We start from the raw sequence: 21,830 nt of genomic DNA, 5'->3' as shown, positions 1-21,830 counted from the left end.
GCAGGACACATGCCTAGGAGGTGGGCTCGATCTATAACAGGGGGCATGCAGGAGGCAGCCGGTCAATGTTTCCCTTTCTCTCTCTCTCTCTCTCTCTCTCTCTCTCTCTGAAATAAAAACATAATAATAAAAAAAATACCATATGCCTGAAAAAAAAAATAAAGCAAGATGTAAAATTTTGTTTTATGGTTATTAATACAGCACTTTACTTTGAAAACTGGTAATTAAAGGAAAATTACCACTCATTCTGTCTTTTCAGTAGAAACTTTGGTTGCAGGGTAACCAAAGAGCCCTAACTGGATGAGGGAAAGCTAAGTTCCCATAAAAGAAAGCCCTGCCCTGGCAGGAGCGTCGTCCAGTACATCAAAAGGCTGTAGTTTGATTCCTGTTCAGAGGATACACCTGTTTCGGGTTAGATCCCCAGTTAGGGCGAATACAGGAGGCTACAGATTGACATTTCTCTCTCTCTCTCTCCATGCCCCTTCCTGTATCTCTAAAAAAATAAAAATAAATTTAAAAAAATCAATCCTTGGGAGAGGATTAAAAAAAGAAAGAGATAACCAGCTAATAAATGAAGGATAAATACAATAATTTAAAAAAATGTTATCCTGAAACCCTAATAAAATCACTGATTCAGGCAAGTATTGGGTCTAGTAATAATTAATGTCGTTTCTAACATTCGTTTAAAATCTTGCTTGGCGTTGACTTATATTGACATAACCTTCAAACACGTGGTATCTACAGAACGTGTGAAGTGCAATTAACAAGTTTTGCTTGAAAAAGTTTGTGTTTGGTTTGGTTTTTGTTGCAAAACTAGGGCTAAGAAGATGGCGGATGAAGAGCATATTTGGCACTGCATGCTTTACGAGTTCCAATTAGGAAGAAAAGCAAGTGAGGCTGCAAAAAACATCTGTAGTGCTCTTGGTCAAGATGCATTAGCGCCAGAAAATGCCAGCGTTGGTTTGAGAAATTTCACGAGGGAAATTTTTCGTTAGATGACAAGAGTGGTCGAGGCCATGTGTCCAATTTTGATCAAGAAGCTCTTCAAGCTCTTTTGGTGCAAAATCCTCAAATTACCCAACAAGAGCTTGCAACAACTTTAAATTGTTCACAAAAAACAATTTCCAATCAATTGCGTGCACTTGGCAAAGTCCAAAAGTTTGGAAAATGGGTTCCTCATGAGTTGACCGACAACAACCATAATCAAAGAGTCACAATTTGCAGTTCGCTCCTCTCTCGTCAAAACCGTTTGCCGTTTTTAGAGCAAATTGTTACCGGAAATGAAGAATGGGTGCTGTATGTTAATTTGAAAAGGCGGCCTCAATGGTTGGACAAAAATGAGGCTCCGCAGCCCACGCCAAAACCTGACTTGCATGCGAAAAAAGTGATGTTGTGTGTTTGGTGGAATTTTAAAGGAATTCTTCATTATGAACTTTTACCATGTACCCAAACCATTACAAGTGCAGTGTATAGTGCCCAATTGGAAAGGTTAGCCCAAGCTTTAAGAGAAAAAGAACCTGCGCTGATTAATCGGAAGGGCGTAATTCTTCACCACGATAACGCACCACCGCATACTGCAAGAATTACTGCTGAAAAACTGCGCCAGTTGAAATGGGAAGTTCTCCCTCAACCTGCATATTCTCCTGATATTGCCCCTTCCGATTACCATTTATTTCGTTCTTTGCAAAACTTTCTTCTTGGAAAAAAATTTAATAATGAAGAATGCCTCAAAAATGCATTGACCGAATTTTTTGCATCAAAATCACAAGAATTTTACAACAGAAGGATTAAAATGCTTCCTGAGCGTTGGGAACAAGTAAAATGCCCCAAATTTCTCAAGCGTACACAAATAGGTTTTGTATATGACATAATTTCTTTTTTTTTACAACAAAAATATAAAGTTTCAAACTTTTATTTGTGAAATATTTTCTTAATCATGAATTTGTTATGAAAAAAATTTACTTTTCTACTGAAAATTTCGTATCTGAAAAGATAGGTTAAGTACCACCACCCCAACATCTAGCTCAGTTAGCAGCCACTGACTTATCACAATAGTCTTATCACAAACTTTCTATTTTGTAAAATGATATGGTTCATTCATCTTTTTGTAAAAGAAAATTTCACTTATCTGTTATGCTCTTCAGCTCTTTTACAGAGTGATTCAAAAGATTTTTATTATTTTATTTTTTAAAAATATATTTTATTGATTTTTTACAGAGAGGAAGAGAGAGGGATAGAGAGCTAGAAACGTCCATGAGAGAGAAACATTGCCAGCTGCCCCTTGCACACCCTCTACTGGGGATGTGCCCGCAACCAAGGTACATGCCCTTGACCGGAATCGAACCTGGGACCTTTCAGTCCGCAGACCGACACTCTACCCTAGAGCCAAACCGGTTTCGGCTCAAAAGATTTTTAGATTCGCGTTAATTTGTTACCAAAGATTCTACTATTTGGGTAGTTGATAAATCCATTCACAAGGCCACATAAAGTGTGGCACCTGAAAATATACAGAAGACAAATGAACAGCCAGGCTGCTCCTCTCACTTCTTAAACCACTGATGGCGTCTGGCCATGTGGCAAAAGTCCCGGCGAGCATGGCATGTCAATGTAGTTTAAGTGTTTGCACTAAAGCCCAATCTCTTGTGCTTAAGGATAAAATAGATAGAAGTGTTGATGCTTCATTCTCATGCCCCCTCCACAACCCATTAGCGCCTTTCGGATCAGGAGGATGAAGGGAGCATCATTCCTTTGGGAGGCCCAGAGTGTAAAAGGGCAGAATCAGTCAGTCCACTTGGAACTGACTTCTCAACAGTTCTTCTCCAGATTTTTTGCCTCTTTTAACATTATCCACTCCCCCACCCCCCATCTCCCCAGGCAATCACTAAAAAGCCTTACTGATTCCAAAATCCCTCAGCAACTCCTGAAAAAGTTGTCAAGGCTGAAGATCAATTTTTAGGAGAATTCTCATCATCTTACTACAAATTTCTAGTGGTGGATTCACCCAGATCAAAGCCTTCATTTACTTACCCTGATGTCAATCTTGTGAGGTATTCACATTATATCTGGACACTTCTTTGCTACTATTTCCTTTTCCTAATACCTTCCTCCTGTTTCCCCACCTAGCATCATTACAGTTCCATGCTCCCACGTCTGCCAGCCCTTCATGGCTGCAATAACTCCTGCTACAGCCAAGAGTTGTAATCCTCCTGCCAAGCTGGTTTCCAGCTGAGCCCAGGAATGAAATTAAGTGGGTGCCCAAATGGCTTACCTGGCACTTTCCTAACCAATCAAATCAGTGCTAACCTGGGAGCATAAAGTCCTGAAAAGATTGGTAAACCAAAAATATATTAAGTCCTCCCCCAAATTAACTTCGCCTGCTATGAAAAAGAAACAACAGGCCCAAAATGGAGTCAGAGTTGCTAAGCCGAACTAAGACTTCATACCTATCGTAACTGCAGTTTCAGCCATCCCAGGAATGGAATTCTAAACCAATCCGTCTGGAATTTCCAGGTCAGCACTAATGAAGTAATCTGCCTCAAAAGACCTTGCCTAAAATAATCCACTGCCGGACCCTCCTCCTCCTTGTTTACAGCTCCTGGGGCACCTTTCCATTTACCAGATGGAATGCTGCCTGCTGCATGCATTGTTAATAACAACAATTCGATATTGAACGTTACTGGGCTGGATTTATATTTAACAATATCAAAATACAAACCTATATGGAGTCAAAAGGCCAACACCAAACTACAAACAAATATGCCAACAAATTTTCAATGAATATTCCAAGGAGTTACTGTTTTTAATCAGCAGTAAAAACAACATTTAAAAAGAGATATATCTTATTTATAAAATGATCAAGTGTTTTGATTTCGCTTTTCTGACAACCCTTGGTTCTCACCATGCCCACAGCTACCCTCTCAGGGCTTCTTCACGCTGAGATCACCAGGTCTGATTCCCCAGCAACCCCCATCTTGCGGACATGCCATCGAACATGAGACAAACTGCCACAGGCGGAGCTCTGCAGTTCTGCTCCGGAGCACGCTCCCTGCCGCCCCTGCCGCCAGCTTCGGCCAGCGTTTGTTTTCTCCTGGGCTCTGTAAGAAGGGACCACTCCTCCAGGGTTCCCTGTAATCTCTTATAAACCCCAAGAACTCTGGCTGTCTCCCCTTTTCTGTAAAGCTGTCATAATTTACTCCAACCCTGGGGTTTCTCCCCAGTGACTCGCCAAGTAATGAGAGCAAATGCCCTCGTTAAACAACTACCTTTCCATCCTCTCTTTTTCTTGAGACCTTGAGTAGGCTCTTTCCCCCTAACAGTTTTTACAGCCAAGCACAACAGCCAAAAGATGGAAAAACAAACACACAACATCACATCTGGGTGAGCTTAAGAAATCAAATTCTGCTAGGCACATTCTACAACCTGTGTTTCACAAATGCAAAGATTATAGAACTTAGTTATCTCAGAATTATTTCTCAACCACTTTTGTGGGCACAAATAGGAAAACAACCCACAAAAGGCCTTCATCATTGTTGTGAATTAGTTTCGACATAGAAAAAGAAACTATTCAATTTTGAAGTGAAATTTTAACTAGTACCACCAACTTTTGGTCTAATCAATGTAAATCCCCAATTATAAAGTTATACATAAGAAAAGATATGTATTTTAACAGGGAGGCAGCATGACAGAATCAAATAACAAGCTGAGGGAAGAAAGAAGGATCTCAGGAACAAAAGCAATCCCTTTGTTTTTTTAAATGAAGGGTAGGCATTACTACAACTTGGGTGGGTGTAGGTGGCAAAAGCATCCGTGCCCTTGAATGGAGGAGCTTTTTCTCTTCCACGCTCTCTGGGTATTTCTGTTTGACTTAAAAATTTAAATGTCTTGGGAATAGGTTTTGTTTTTGTGTGTGTGTTTTTTGTTTATTTGTTTATTTACACAAAAACAAAACCTATTCCCAAGACATTTAAATTACAATAAAAGGGTATATAAAACCGGGCAAAAGTAATTCTTTGTGTTAGACATCAGCATAGTGAATGGGGGGGTAGGGGGAGAGGGTCAGGTGAGAGGCGCAGAGATACCCAGAAAAACTGACTCAAAAAAAAAAACAAGCCCACAAATATCTCCCATGATATTTACAAACCAATGAAATTCATAATTCCTGTGTAAATATACACACTTCCACTGGCCCAATAGATAACCACTCAATGCCATGTGTAAGCTAGGGGGTATGTTACCCATTTCCTACAGCACTGACACACCACGTCCTCCTGCTAGACCTTCTGATGAGGATGAAGATAATCTTAGAATCACACCTTAGTAAGAAAAAACTTGTATTCAAACTATAAAGCACTCTTACATCATTTGGTGTATTTTGATTTTTTAAAAAAAATTTTTTTATTGATTTCAGAAAGGGAGAGGGAAAGAGAGATAGAAACACCAATGATGAGAAAGAATCATTGACTGGCTGCCTCCTGCATGCCACACACGGAGATTGAGCCCACAACCTGACCAGGAATCGGACCGTGACCTCTTGGTTCATAGGTCAACACTCAACTGGTGAGCCACACTGGCTGAGCTGGAGGACATTATTTTCTAACCTTAAGCGCCATAACAGATAAAGGTTTTCATAATAGCTGGTCAATTTTTTAAACAGACTTTTTAAAAGCGGCTTTAGACGCACAGCAAAATGAGCATAAAGGACAGAGTCTTCCCCACGCCCCTGTCCCTGCATGTGGACAGCCTCCTCAACTGATCAATTTTAAAAATCAAAACAGCTGGGACCGGTTTGGCTCAATGGATAGAACGTCAGCTTGGGGACTGAAGGGTCCCGGGTTCGATTCCGGTCAAGGGCATGTACCTTGGTTGCGGGCATATCCCCAGTGGGGGGTGTGCAAGAGGCAGCTGGTCGATGTTTCTAACTCTCTATCTCTCTCCCTTCCTCTCTGTATAAAAATCAATAAAATATATTTTTAAAAAAAATCAAAACATATTTCTCTGGGGGGAAAATCAAAATATCTTAGAAAAATAATTTCGCACTTCCAACAGCAAACGTGAGGCACCACTGCTGTATGCATTTTCACTGACACAGGAGGAAAGGAGGTAGACACTTACCATGTAGCATCCAATAAGGAAAGCAGCATTTGCTTGTTTTCTCTGATCAGGGCCAGTAAAATGAACAATTTTCTTCCTTAACATTGGGATGGACTGCATAAAGATACACAACTGTTAGTGTATTGTTTCATAATTTCAGGTTTTCTAAAACTTTATTTTGTGATGAAGATAAATTCCAAATCTCAGCATTCATATTAGCAAGATCTTTAAAAATACTAATTTTGATGTCCCAAAGTACCGTGTACCTTCCCATTATTGGGTCAGAAGAAACGTATAATTAAAGAAAAGGGAAGGAGACAGGAAAAGATAGAAAGTACAGACTACCTCTGACAGAATAAATAAGAAGCGAGGGGGAGGACGAGGTCAACTGTTTGACTTAAAAAACAAACAAACAAACAAACAAAAAACACACACACAAAAACAAAACCTATTCCCAAGACATTTAAATTACAATAAAAGGGTATATAAAACCGGGCAAAAGTAATTCTTTGTGTTAGACATCAGCATAGTGAATGGGGGGGTAGGGAGGAGGGTCAGGTGAGAGGCGCAGAGATACCCAGAGAGCGTAAGTGGGCTCCTGAGTGGTGCTGCTAGTGCCCTATCCCTTACCTGATGAATAAGAAATAAGAGGACAGCCCATGTATATTCAGTTTGTGACAACTGATTGAACTGTACCCTCATGATCTGTACATATTTCTGTACATACACTGCACTTCGATAAAAAGTTAAAGATGAAAAGGGTATCAAAGTTAAAACCCAGAGGAACACATGCTGAGTTAGCACTTTCGCACCTTAACTTCAATAACGTGGGTGGGTATGGATTCTGGGTGGGCATGGATTCGGTGAGGGAGAGGCTAGGACACATTCACTTCAATGAGCTCACGTCCAAGGCCTCGGTGAGTCAGTGATGGATGCGAGCACATGTTCCTTTAGTTGATTACATGGAGTGAGAGAGCCAGGTTGATTTTAAAAACTGAAACAAATCCAACCAGCCATAGAGCAACACAAGCACAAGGGTCTCTTCATTCAATCTCTCGACACAGTTTTATCACTACTAATTGAATAGGCAGTAATGTTTTGACCAGTTTGGATGCTCGAGACTGCAAGTTGTGCTAGCGAATGATAAAACGTTAAAAAGAGGGGAGATGGGGAACCAATACATTCTTAGTTGACCCAAAGGATACAAGTTCATAGATGGCTGAGTGTGGAAAAAAAAATTCTTTCAAAATTAGACCAAAGGAACACAAGTGGGGGGAGAGGAATTATTGTTAGCTTCATGGCCCTGCATGAAACAAAAAGCCTGCCACTGACAACTGGAAAAGGGAGGGGAGACATGAACACATAAGACCATAAGTGCTTATATTCTAATTTAGAGGAAAAAGTGCAGAAAGAGTCTCCATTTCTATACAAATTCATAGTGAACACACATATAATAATAATAATTTAAAAATAATAATTTAATAATAATAATTTAAAAACAACTTCCACTTTACAGATTAGGTGCTTCTAATATTTATGATGTGAAAGTTCTGGTTTGACACTCAAACAAAAAACACCTGCCTTACCCATAAATTTTAATATAATTTCATTTTAATTGAAAATAATGTTATTTCTTCTTTGTAGTAGACTGTTAAGTATTTGACTGAATAAAGTTGTTTTAAAAAGGACCTGTCCCAAATCCAGTATTTTTGACTTGAGAATTTATAATGACTCATTAGGAATTGCCAGCAGTATATACACTTCCCATTGTGTATGACCAATCATTCAAAGTGTTTTAAATAAATGGATGGGGTCTGAAGCTTAGAAATACACTGTTGCAGCTCTCAGTGACAGCCTCAAAGATAGCTGCTTGCCCTTGTTTCCCCTGCTCCTGAATCCCAAGTGTAAAGGTCAAGGTGAAATTAGTACAACATCAGGGGAGAGTCAAGGTAAAATGAGAGACAGTAAGAGGGGCAGGGACTTCTTTGTTTGCCAGTACTCCTTCCTATTAAAGCAAGAGATGTTTCTCTTGTTAGGTTTCTTTCAGTTCCATTAGGTCAGACAGTAAGAGATTTACCGTATTTTTCAGACCATAAGACACACTTTTTCCCCCCCAGAAGTGGGGGGAAAAAGTCCCTGCGTCTTATGGTCCAAATATACCCTACACATATACTTTTAAAAAAAAGTTTTTTTACTCGCCCGGCTCTGTGTGGTCTCTGTGTGCTTGCCCGGCTCTAAAATGGTTCTAAATGCTGCTGTTTACTTTACAGGGTTGATTACATGTGTTTATGACTGTGATGTTGGGTTTTAATGCACATAAAATATTTTAGGACACTATTTGTTTCAGAATCTTTTTTTCTTCATTTCCCTTCTCTAAAAACTGGTGCGTCTTATGGTCCGGAGCGTCTTATGGTCCGAAAAATACGGTACTTTATTAAACAGTTTCCACTTTGGACTTCAAATATTTAAGAATCACTAATCCAAGCCAGAATCAAATGGTCCAAACTCAAACTGCTCAATCAAAACTCTGGACAACTAACATATACACTATGCCTTTATAAAATAAGAAAACCATGAATATGCCCCAAACACCACTGCAGTAAAAACATGACATTTCCTTTTTAAAACAGATGTGCTTTCCTTACTTTCCCCTCCCCAAGACCAGGCTAACAATGATTAAGTCAAATCTTACATAAAAGAGACTTTACCTTTAATTTCTTATTTATCTTGCAACAATATCTGTAAAGCATTGCCAGATTGAGTGGTCCAAAATCTGCGTAGAAGCTTTAAAAGTAAAACACAAAAACGTATAGTATATTCTAGATGCCCTGAATATTAATGCCTTTTTGGAGCTAAAGATCAAATTCAGACAAGAAAGCATACACCAAATTGTTATCAGTCACACTACCTTAAGTTGAAGAGATATTTTGGTAAATAATGCCTATTAAAAAATGGTTCAACACCTACATCTCACCTCAAATAACATGGAAATACTTTCTGAATAAAGAAAGCTGTTTTTCCACTGGTAAAGACACATCTTAATACATTAGTTTATACTTCATTGTACTGTAAACTATTAGAATTTTAAATATAAGTTATTACATTTAGAAAGATTCTTCCATTTTGAGTTTTTCCCTAAGGATCTACTTTATTACTAAGGGTTAAAGGGAAATTAAAGGAAAAACATCCTTTTTATCAGTCAACAGATTTGTAATTTTCCAAGGTTATCCTGTTTATAAACATACCTTTAGATTCTTCAAAAACAAAAACAAAAAGTTACTAACAATCTTTTAAAAACCAATACTTACTTCTCATATTCAAGTTCATTATCTATGGTGAAATAATGTACATTTGATGAACTCTTTGGTCTGCTGCAGAGAATGGCAAAACAAAGGCGATCTGAAATGGAAAAATTGCAGTGTTCCTTCCTTCAGATTATTTTAAAAATTTTCATATATCATGATACAACTCTTTTCAGATGAAGTCAAATTTTTATTTTTTCCATACAGGTTTCTGATGGTAAGAATGCTAACAGATACTTTTGATGAGTGAAAATAAATAAGACCTTTTTAAAGGAGAAATAGCCCTAAACCATAAATTTCAATAGTGACAAGTGACTTTTCATGTAGCAGTATGGCTTGATTTCTGGAGTAAACTCTCATGGAAAGCTTTACTTCCTCTGGACTGAGAAATCTGAACAAATGGCAGTGTGCACTTGATGGCTAGCCAGCAACCAGATGGCTTTCGCTATGCATCACTATGTTTTCACAACATCCTAAAGAGTGCTTCAATATGAAACCATATTTTAGGTAAAGAACGCTTTCAAAACTGCTTCAAGATTTAACGTTTAAAGCTACATAACATCAACAACAAAATGAATCAGATGTTTATCCAACTGTTCTTAGGGATCACTACTACTTTTGTAGTGACTTTTACAATTAGACAAATTGCCATTGCAACCTAAGCAATGAGAGGTATCTGCATGATGAGTGTGCGATGAACTTGTGTTGCATAAATGCAGTTAGGCAGCCATGAGGCGAGGGTTTAGAAAGAATGATAACTGGTGCTAATAATGTTCTGAGGCTCCAACCTTCCTCCCCCGCTTTAACCTAGAAAAAGTTGCTTAAAAATCCTGACAAAAAAGTCACCTGCAATACCCAGTTGTAACAACACTTGCAGTGCTAGTATTGATAGATATACTTACACTTAAATTGTAGCAAAATCAAGTTCAGCCTTTAAAGTAATAAGAAACAAAGGACGCCAGCTGGCATCCTTTGCCCAAATGGTAATTGTCAGCAATTCAACTCACGCAACTGCTGTATTTATTTCCTTGTAAACTGCTCAGCAAAAATGTCTTGCAACCACAAACACTCAAAAGGATGACGGGCTTTCTCTTTGCCAACCACAAATGACCCTTTATCCCCGTGCAGAGACCACAGACTTTGTTCTCTCGGGTGGAGACGCAGTTCACCTTCAGCCGGGGGGCTTCCCGTGGCACAGGTCTGTTCACATTCACCCCAAATCAAGAGCGCGAGAGGGGCTAGGAGTCCGGAAAGGCCACCCACGCCCATGAGACAGCATTGGCCCCGGCCGGAAAGTTAAAGGCTCCTCCTGGCCAGAAACCGGGGCTGCCTCCATCTCCGGCCAGCCTTATGCCATCTCAATATGGGTGTCCCCGAGGTGCCGGGACCGGCTAGCCCCCTCCCTTCCGCACTCACCTTTGATCACCTCGGCCACCAGACGGGTCCCTGAGCCCTCCAGGCTCATGACTCCAGAGCATCTGGAAGGCGGGGTGGAGGGAGGGAAGGGCCGGATGGCCAGAGAGCCACCAGTGGCAGAGAGAGGAGGAGCAGCGGCCACACCCCCGAAGTTTAAAAAACAAAGTTTAAAGGTCCGTGCCCAAGCAGGGAAATGACTCCACAGCATACCGGGGGCCACCGAATCCACTCCACAGCATACCGGGCGTCACCCCGGAAGTTCAAAGCTTCTCAAAGGGCCGCAGTGGGGCGCGGCACCACAGCCAGGGCGCGGGCTGAGCTTCGGCCACCTCGGCAGCGGCCGCCAGCGCCAGACTCCGCCGCAGGAGGGCCGTGCAGGCGCCCTGGGCCAGGAAGCAGCTCCGAAAGCTCGTGAAAGGGTTTTTTGGGAGTGAAGGGCGAGGCGGTGAACCTGACCACAGCCCCGGCTCCGGGCGCCTCCCTCCGCCGCCCTGGCCGCTGCCAGCAGAGGGCGCAGCACCCAGACCGGCGGGAGGCGCGGCCCAGGGGAAAGCCCTAACTCCTCCACCGCCCCCCCTTCCCTCCCCCCCCCTCCCGCCCCCAACCTCGGCGCCCAGCACAGGGGCTCCTGGCGCTCAGCCTCCCAACCTTTGCTCCCCGCCTGCTCCCAGCACCCAGCTAGCAGACCTGGGCCGCCCAGAGCCGTGTCCTCTCTCATGTGTCGGGCTGCATCTTCAAAATAGTTCAAAATTTTAAAGGTAAGCCTACTACTGTGGCCAATCATTCCTTAAAAAAAAAAAAAAATTCTGACACATGCTAAGCAACCATTTAAAAAAATTTTAAACCTGTTTCTTATAGTCTCAAGTGAAAAAGAATTAAGATACAGTATGAGTATAGCCCCAATTTCGTTCTAAATAAAAATTGTTTCTTTAATAATCCGTGAAAAATTTTGCAAAGACCTCCCTTAACACAGACAACACAGACAATACAGCAACAACTCTTTCCCAAGGATTACACCGTATTTACATTCCCAATGCAATATCTACATTACATATCACATACATGTGTTTGCCTCAGAAGTAAACCTCCCTAACTTGATTCTAAAACTCCAGATAAATCTGAGACTTTAACGTAACAACAAAGCTATAAATTCTGTCTTTGTGGGGTCCAACTGGAGAAGGCCTTTCAAAATAAAACCTAAAAGCTACTGGAGCAATGGACTGCTAAATTGATTCCCACTTTTAAAAAGGTTTTGTGGCAACAAAGTAAAGAAATAAACTGGGAAAATATTTTAACTTCATCTCACAAAGATGCCAACCTTCTTTCAACTTTGATCTTAAAAAAATAATGAAATGCAAATTTAAACTACAAGGTCCTAGTTTTCCTTCAGACAGGTGAAAAAATCAAAGGAGTTTGGAAAGGCACTGTGGTGGTGAGTTTGTGGGGAAGCTAACACTGCTGGTGGGTAGGAATATAAGCTGGGACAACCTCCATTCATGGCAATTCAAGGCAACACACACTCTGCCATCCCAAAATAAACCTTAGGGATATTGATTTTTTAAGCTGATTATCGATATTAAGAAACAAAAGTCTCAAAAAGAACCTCTGAGCCGAATTCAGATAGAAACACCTTAAGGAATTCAGATAGAAACACCTGCTTAAAGGAAGGGCATTTAGAAATGAAATGTGGAGACAGCCTGCTCGTTGGCCTTCCCTCGGGGTCCCTTGTTTCTGGGGTGCCAGCAAGAATCTGTTTATGGCCCGCTTGCTCTCTCCACTGGTAAGTTGTCAGCTTCCCCTTTGAAGTCCCAGACCTTTTCCTCCTCCTCCTTTGTCCAGAATGGCATATACATCTCAACTGCCCAGTGTCTCTTTGGGTATCATATTCTTATGGCATCCCAGCACGTGTATCCAAAATGATTTTAGATGTTTCCTGCTGTTCTGTCTCTTGTTGCTTTGGCTACTTAGCCCAGCCAGAAGGACTTAGGAAAGTTGCTTTTGGTGCCCTACAGAGCCTTTCATAAAGGAATGGTCAGAATACCTAAAACTGCAGGAGCCAAGCTTATAGGACAGATGGTTATGCTATATGCCTGCTTGTGAAAAATATTTAATAAATGACTGTTGTGTGAAAAACAATATTTTATCTGAGATTGGACAAACCCCACTTGCCTGGAGTTTTCCTGCAGGAAACTTGTTATCAAGAAGTCCTAGAAGCTGTGCAAGACCAAATTGGCTCAGGGCTGTGTCCACCAGGACGATACAGAGACCTGGGATCTTTAACATGTCCTAGAACTATCTGAATCATAGTCATGGCAAACATGAGCCAGAAAGAGAAGTAAAGCAGTCAGCTTCAGCAGACAGATCTTTTGTCCCAGGATCCTAGGTCAAGAACTTGGATGAATTCTCATGTATCTACCAAAGTAATGAGCATTTCAAAGGGGAGGAAAGATAAGAACATGATCTGTCTCATTTCAGATTTCTTGGCAGTGAATAAGACTTTATTTGATGAGTAGATTTAATATACTTAACCGTCTTATCAGAAGCAACTTCTTACAATGCTTGTTCTTAACCTCTAATGGTATTTCAAGGCCCTCTGAAAAGTATTTAATCACAATTCAATTGTCATGCCAATTTGGCTATATATATATATATATATATATATATATATATATATATATACACACACACATACACACACACACATATATATACACACACACACAGACACACACACACACACACACACACACACACACACACACACATATATATATATATTTTTTTTTTAATTTTTTTTTTAAGAAAATGGTGTAGAGAAGAGAGGAGTAAGGGTACATATTAAATTATTTTACATGTTAACCAGGGCAAAAGATTCGAAGACACTTTATGAATGAGTTTATAGGAATGGCCTATAAGCTCATGAAAAAGGCATTCAAATTGCAGCAGCTTTGAAACTCCAGAAACTGGAAACACCACAAATTTCCATCAACAGGAGAAGGGACAAACAGATTTTACTATATTCAAACAATGGAACACTACTCAACAAAAACAAAACAATGACATGTTGATATACAAATAAAATGCATGCATCACTAAAACACTTTGCTGAGCAAAAGAAGACACAAGAGAGCTCATGCTGAATGACTCTCAAAATGTCAAGTTCAAGGACAAGTAAAGTTAATTTATACTGATAGAAATCAACAGTGGCTATTTAGGATAAGAGGAGGTCAGGGTTTGATTCCACCCAGGGCACATGCCCAGGTTACAGACTCCATCCCCAGAGTGGGGTATGCATGCAGGAAGCAGCCAATCAATGATTCTCTCTCATCATTGATATTTTATCTCCCTTCTTCCCTGAAATCAATCTATATATCTATAATAATAAAAGCCTAAGTGACCATCACAACCAGACGACCAAACAGGCTGCGAAGGGCAACCGGGCCAGCAGGGGGCTTAGTGAGGGGCAACCAAGCAGCAGGCTGTATGGGGCGACCAGGCCCGCAGGAGGGGCAGTTGGGGGCAACCAGGTTGGCGGGGGGGGCAGCAGTGAGGGGGGACCAGGCTAGTGGGGTAGGGGGAGCAGTTGGGGGAGACCCAGCCAGCAGAGCGGGAGTAATGAGTGACCAGGCCAGTGTGGGGGCAGTTGGGGTGACCAGGCCAGCAAGAGTGGTTGTTGGGGGTGACCAGGCCAGCGGGTGTGTGTGTGTGTGTGTGTGTGTGTGTGTGTGAGGCAGTTAGAGGCAATCAGACAGACAGGAAGGTGAGCAGTTAGGAGCCAGAGGTCCCAGATTATAAGAGGGATGTCCCAATTGGAGAGGATGCAGGCTGGACTGAGGGGACCCCCCCCACCCACCACGCACAATTTCCATGCACCCAAGAGAGGGAAAGACAGAGAGAAATAAATTTGAGAGAAACACATCAATTGGTTGCCTTCTGCACACAAGCCTGGCCTGGGAGGAGCCTGCAACCGAGGTACCTGCCCTTGACCAGAATTGAACCTGAGACCATTTGGTCCACGGGCCTCTAGTATATATATATAAAAGCCCAAGCGAAGGTTAGGACCGAACGATTGGAACAACTGGTTGACTAGTTGCTATGATGCACACTGACCACCAGGGAGCAGATGCAGGAGCTGCCCCCTAGTGGTCAGTGTGCTCCCACAGCCAACCTCCCGCGGCCCCTCACCCCTACTGGTCACCACCCCCCTCCATAAGCGTTGATCACTGGCCAGGCCAAGGGACCTCACCTGTGTACAAATTCATGCACTAGGCCTCTAGTAAAAATATATTTTAAAAAAGAGTATACACTAGTTAAAATTCACACTATATGTACATATAAACCTATGCATTTTATTGTGTACGAGTTATACTTCTTAAAGGGTGGGGGCAAGAAAGAATTTTAATGGAGAAGGTGAAGGGACTAGAGAATAACTGCTATTTCAAAAATTCCTGAAATAATCTTTTTTATAATCCTCGCCCAAGAATATTTTTTAATTGATTTTTAGAGAGCGGGGAAAGACAGAGAAATATCGATGTGAGAGAAACACATCAATTGGTTGCCTCCTGCACAAAAACCTGGCCAGGGAGGAACCTGCAACCGAGGTACCTGCCCTTAACCAGAATTGAACCTGAGATCATTTGGTCCACAGGCTGACACTATCCATTCAGCCAAACCAGCTAGGACTATTTTTATCTTTTAATGGAAAGATTATCTGCCATTCTTCACATTCAATTAACATGATTTTAAAAGTATTCTGGATTGAGAGTTCTAAGAGAAAGTGTTAATTATACCATGGCTCCAACTGATACTTGCAGGAGGCAGCTAATCAGTGATACTCTCTGATCATTGATGATTCTATCTCTCCGTCTCTCTCTCTCTTCATCTCTGAAATCAATAAAAATATATTTTTAAAAACATAAAAATAAAAGCTCTCTCTGCTGTATGCCTGAAACTAATACAAAATAATATTGAATATGAAAAAAAGCTTTCTGCCAGCACCCAGACTTGATCTTTTGGTGTTGCCCCTTGAGGTTCATGTACTCCTCCAGGACCTATGAGTAATAAATGCATCTATTTATTTTAGAAATCTGAAAAGGAGCTAGTACTACCAGATATTAAAATGTAGCAAAAGACTTTTACTAATAGAGAATGTTCCTGGCACCTGATAGACATATACAATAGAACAGGAGTTATGAAATAGACCCACACACACAGTGAAATGTAATACACAATAAAATGATAAATCAAGACAGATGTTGAGTAAATAAATATTAGGTAGCCATCTGAAAAAAACAAAAGTGGCTCTATGACCTCACAGCAGAATAACTTTCTAATAAAATATTTAAATCTAAGAGGATAAAAATGTAAAATACATAACAAAACACAGATAGAGTATCAGGGACCAGATTACCATACTTTCTTTAAAAAAAAAAAAGCCTTCTTGCCCTAGCCAGTTTGGCTCAGTTGATAGAGTGTCAGCCTTCGGACCAAAGGGTCCTGGGTTTGATTCCAGTCGAGAGCACTTACCTCGGTTGCAGGCTTCTACCTGGCCTAGGCCTTGGGTCAAGACTCATGCAGGAGGCAACCAATCAATGTTTCTCTCACATCGATGTTTCCCTCTGTCTGTCCATCTCTTTCTACTCTCCCTAAAAATCAATGGAAAAATATCCTTGGATGAGGATTAACAAGAACAACAGCCTTCTTAAAACAGACAAAATACATTAAATAATGGTATGCATGATTCCAGGAATCACAGGCAATGGAGGACAGTGATCCCTGATACAGAGAAATAAAGGAGAGCGCTAAGGTTACCCCTGCTCACTGTCACTGCACAAGGAAGGGTAAGTAAACTCAGGCAGAATCCAGCCAACTTCACAGCAGCTGAGTCCAGGGAAACGAAGGCAGCAGGATTAACAGAAGACAGTACCAAGAGGAGGAAGCTGTAGAGAGAGAACCCTAGAGATTTGCAAGAAGTCCCAAATATTTAACAGAGTACAAAACATGCATGTGAGGAAACTACTAGAGGCCCAGGAAAGGCTCCCCTGAAGGGGTTGGAGAAGACAATGCTGGGCACTCACACAGGGCTTGCACGAGCTGTGTTCTCATGGGTCACTATGTATAACCTCTTAAGTCCCAGGGCGCTTCATTACTCGTATCTCTGGAAAGTCTTGCCTCAATAACTGGCTGAACACGGATTCAGGCCTACCTAAAAAACCATAAAAGACTAGAAAATATGAAACTGTTCCCAGGTAACTTAACTGTATCCCTGAACAAAGCTCAAAAAGATTTATAAAAATACAAAAATACCCAGCATCCACTAAGGTAAAATTCAGCATCCAATCGTATTGCCAGGCATGCAAGGAAGCAGAAAAGCATGACCCATAATGAAATGAATAATCAGTCAATCAACATAGACCTAGAACTGATGCACAAGTTAGAATTAGCAGAGAAAGGCATTAAAAGTTATTATAACTATATTCATATTACAGTAAACTACGAAGATTAAACTATCCACATAAAAATATATATTTATTTATACATACACATGTGTGTGTGTATGTATGTGCATAGCAGCATTATTCATATTAGCCTAACAGTGGAAACAATACAAATGTCCATCAACTAATGAACAGATAAACAAAATGATACAGTCATACAATGCAGTATTATTCAGCCATAAAAAAAGGGATGAAGTACTGATACATGCTTGGATGAACCTCACAAACAAGCTAAGCAAAACAAACCAGTCACAAAAGATCACTGATAGCATAATCTGATTTCTATAAAATGTCCTAAAATAGGAAATATGCAGTGACAGAAAGTAGGTTAGTAGTTGCCTAGGGCTGAGATGGAGAAGGTGAAGGGACTAGAGAGTAACTGCTATTTGGTACAAGGTTTCTTTTGGTGATATTGAAAATGTTTTAAAATTAGATTGTGGCTATGCTATAGTTGCACAACCCTGCAAATATACTATTCACCCACCAAAAATACTATTTTTAAAATATTTAAAATTTAAATAGTTAATATTTAAATACTATATAAAATATACTATTACCCGTTCCCCCCAAAAAAACAAAACTCACACTAAAATGAACACTTTAAATTAGTGGGTTACATGATATGTGAATTATATATCAATAGAAGAACAAAAGAGTGAAGAAGGCATTTTAGAGAACCTCTCCAAATGAAACAGAACAGAAAAGAATATCTAAAATATTAGAGCATCTGAACTGTGGGACAGCATATGGCCTCATATATAAGAAGTAATTGTATATTAAGGAAGGGGGCAGGCAGAAAAAATATTTAAAGAAAGAAAGGCTTAAAATGTCTAAATTGATGAACACTATACCCACAGATCTATGAAGTTCGGTGAACCCTAAAGCACAAGAAACATAAAGAAAATGGCACCATAATCAAATTGCTCAAAACCAGTGATGAGAAAAATTGGAAGTCCATGCTATACACAGAAGCAGAGCTAAAGGATCAGATTTCTTACTGGAACCATTGTAAGTGATAAGACATTAGAACATCTTCAAAGAAAAAAACATTTCAACATCAAATGCTGCACTAAGCAGAAATCTTTAAAAAATGAAGGCATCATGAAAATACGTTTAGACATTCAAAAGATGAAAGAGTTCAACACTAGCAGACCTATACTATATGAAAAGTTTTTTTTAAATATCCTTCAGTTGGAAATTGCGGTGTACACAAATGTATTAAGGGCACTAAAAATGCTATCTACATAGAAAATTATTAACAACAATGTTTTTGAGAGCTTAAAATATAATTATGCACAAGTCAAATGTCCAAGAACAACAGCATAAAGGCCAGGGCAAGGATAAATGGAAGAAAGAAAACACATGAGAATTCCTTGATAACTAAGGCTTAAAATCCAGAAGCCATAGGAGAAAAAATTAACAGGTTCATCTATCAACTTTGCACGGCAAACACATATCACTATCACACTATAAGAAAATCAAGGAAGAGATCAACCAAAGAACTTGGATGCATATATGCCTAATCCATGGACACAGTCAACAATGTGGTGAAGGCCTGGAGTGGGGAGGGTAGGAAGGGGTCAATGGGGAAAAATAGGGATATGCAATATTTTCAACAATAAATTTTTTTAAAATTCAATTAAACAAACAAACAAAAAAGGTAATGACAAATAGAAGACATTTGTAAATCCTAACAGATAATAATTTCCCTAATATTTAAAGAGCCTAGTGCATATAAATTGGAAGCAGCCAGCAACCCAATAGAAAAATGTGCAAAAGATATGTATAACTAGTGTTCAGAAACTCAGCCTGTGCTCAAAGAGAAACACAAATGAAAATTACATTGAGACTATAATCTTCCACCTGCCAGGACTGGCAAAAATTTAAAAGCTTGATAATCCACCCTATTGGTGAAACTATAAATAAACCCTCTCATACATTGAAGAATGAATTGTAAATGGAAACAGCTTCTATCAAAATTATGAATATACTAGAAGCCCAGCACACAAAATCTCGCGGCCCCATCCACCTGCCTGCTGTCCTGCTCCACTTGCAGCCCCACCCACTGGTGTAGGTCTTTGGTCATTATGGTGTTAGGGCCACAGGTCTTTTACAATATAGATGATTATAAAACTCAAGAACCCACTTTTGAAAAGCCAACCCTGTATGAAATTTCATATTAATAGGTTATTCAAACAGCATTATCTTTTACTAGTGACCAGGTGCACGAAATTCGTGCACAGTGGGGGTTCCCCTCAGCCCAGCCTGGCCCCTCTCACAGACTGGGAGCCCTCAGATGTCCTACTGACGGCTGAGGCCCACTCCCACCCTCTGTGGGTGGTGACTGGACTGATCAGAGGAAGGCACCAGCCCCATTACCCTGCTGCTGCAGCCACTGCCAGCTACTGCAGCCAACTAGGTATTTTCATCAACACAGACTCGTCCCTTCACTGTGAAAAAATGACAACTTTCTTTAGGCATTTTCAAGATGTGTCGTTCATAGGATATGACATTTCTTTCTTTCTTTCTTTTTTTAATCCTCACCTTAGGATATGTTTCCATTGATTTGTAGAGAGTGTGGAAGAGAGAGGGAGAGACAGAGAGAAACATTAGTGTGAGAGGGACACTTTGATTGGTGGCCTCCTGCATGAGTCCAGACCTGGGCCCCAGCCAGGGAGGAGCCTGTAACCTAGTTACATGCCCTTGATCAGAATCAAACCCGGACCCTTCAGTCAGCAGGCCAAAGCTCTATCTACTGAGTAAAACTAGCTAGGATTAAACATCATATGGCAGGATATGATATTTCTTAGTCTCTCCAGCAGTGGACTTTAGGTTTTTCCTCCAGGAATGTGGTGGAAAAACCCTAGATCACCTTCTTGGATTTTTAAAACCCAAGTTACCAAGAACACTGCAAGTGGTGGCAACAGGAGCTTAGCCAATGAGCAGTCAGAAAAGGTGTTTATGCTGGAACTGGTTTGGCTCAGTGGATAGACCATGGGCCTACCTATCCACTGAGGGTCCCAGGTTTGATTCCTGTTAAGGGCATATACTTTGGTTGGAAGCACCTCCCGTCCCCAGTGGGGAGTGTGCAGGAGGCAGCTAATCAATGTTTCTCTCTCATTGATGTATCCAAATATCTATCCCTCTCCCCTCTTCTCTGTAAAAAAAATCAATAAAATATATATTTTTCAAAAAATGGTGTTTCCTCTGCAGTTCATGCAGCCCCTGCGTTGTATCCATTGAGCTAGGAGGTGTCCCTGCCACCCGGTAGTGGCCACAGGGGTCTCCACACACCCCAGAGACTGGCAGCCAGCCCCGTCATGGGCACTGGGCTGGGGGACATGTGGGGACACCCGGGCAGCATTCAGCAGTGGCCATGGGGGAGGTCTCTGCATACCCCAGAAGCCAGCAGCCAGCCCCCCCATTGTGGGCACTGGGTTGGGGGCATTAACCTGAACTGCGACTTGGCACCAGAGCACACACAAGTGGCTGTACCCATAGTCCCAGAGTGGCTAGGGGTGTTCTGGGACCCCTGCCACTCAGGGCCTAAGTGTGGGTCTACAGGCTAGGAGCGGCCTGGGTTCCAAGTCGCTCGGCACCAGCGTATGAAAATTAACTGCTATCTTTGTTGGGTTGATTTGCATGCTTGCTCCTGATTGGCTTGTGGGCATAGTGAGGTATGGTTAATTTGCATGTTTCTCTTTTATTAGATAGGATAGCTAAACAACAAAAATCATCCACATGTGTATCAATAAGGACTTGAATAAAGCTGTCATGTGCAATATAAAGTGAAATTCTATGCAGCAATAAAAAAGAATGAGAAAATCTCTCTAAAATAAAACTCCAAGATCTCCAAGATATATATTATATAATATATATAATATTATATATTCCATCAATTTAAGATGTAAGTTTTTTCATTTTGAACATCTCTGAAATTAGGCTGTATCTTAAAACCCATGACTTACAGTTATAATTGGCAGTACTTTTTTGAAGTACTTAATATATATTTATACTTATGACCAAGAAAGATTCCACTGTAACATGAGGTGGAAAAAAAGCAATGACATCTGTATTTACAGTGTTTCTCTTGTTGATGTAAAAACATCTTGGAGTTGTGTGTGTATATAAATACTAAAGGCCCAATGCATGAATTCCTACACAGGAGGGGCCTGGTGGCCCGGCTCCAATTGGGGCAGATTAGGCCTGTTGGGAGGAGGGGCTGAGGATGATTGGCCAGTGGGCCCAGTCCCTGATTGGGGTGGAGGAGCAGACTGGGAACAGAACAGCTGTGGGGAGGGGGCTGATATAGGGTGGGGCTTGGTGGGAGGGGCTGCAGGAGGTTGGCCAGCCATTCCTGCCCCCTATCAGGGTGTGTGAGGCAATCAGGGGTGGGGCCAGCCAGGGGGAGGGGCTGCAGTCCTATCTGGGTAGGAAAGGCAAATCAGGGGCCGATTAGGGGCGGGCTGCAGGTTGGCCAGCCAGTCCCACCCCCACATCAGGCTGGTTCGCAGGCCTTAGTGGG

At 41.1% G+C, this 21,830-nt stretch overlaps 1 protein-coding gene across 14 annotated transcripts in view; it reads right to left on the bottom strand.

Moving 5' to 3' along the window:
- The window catches only part of CDC14B (cell division cycle 14B), a 75,935-nt gene that overhangs the window by 38,748 nt on the left and 15,357 nt on the right, over window positions 1-21,830 (bottom strand). For 4 of the 14 annotated variants that reach the window (XM_045570727.1, XM_045570724.1, XM_045570722.1 and 1 more), the window contains exons 1-4: window positions 10,809-11,290; window positions 9,399-9,489; window positions 8,799-8,874; window positions 6,112-6,204 (exon numbers count right to left, since the gene is read on the bottom strand). In XM_045570727.1, coding sequence (XP_045426683.1) covers window positions 6,112-6,204; window positions 8,799-8,874; window positions 9,399-9,489; window positions 10,809-11,016 — 468 coding nt within the window. In that variant the 5' untranslated portion in view covers window positions 11,017-11,290. Of the gene's footprint in view, window positions 1-6,111; window positions 6,205-8,798; window positions 8,875-9,398; window positions 9,490-10,808; window positions 11,295-21,830 lie in introns of those variants that run through there. The other 10 variants (XM_036461322.2, XM_036461323.2, XM_036461325.2 and 7 more) reach the window with 6 other exon arrangements.

The sequence above is a fragment of the Pipistrellus kuhlii genome, unplaced genomic scaffold, assembly GCF_014108245.1.
Source record: "Pipistrellus kuhlii isolate mPipKuh1 unplaced genomic scaffold, mPipKuh1.p scaffold_m20_p_36, whole genome shotgun sequence".
Lineage (NCBI taxonomy): Eukaryota > Metazoa > Chordata > Mammalia > Chiroptera > Vespertilionidae > Pipistrellus > Pipistrellus kuhlii.
Note: the sequence above shows the minus strand (reverse complement) of the source record. Positions and strands in the feature narration are given on the sequence as shown.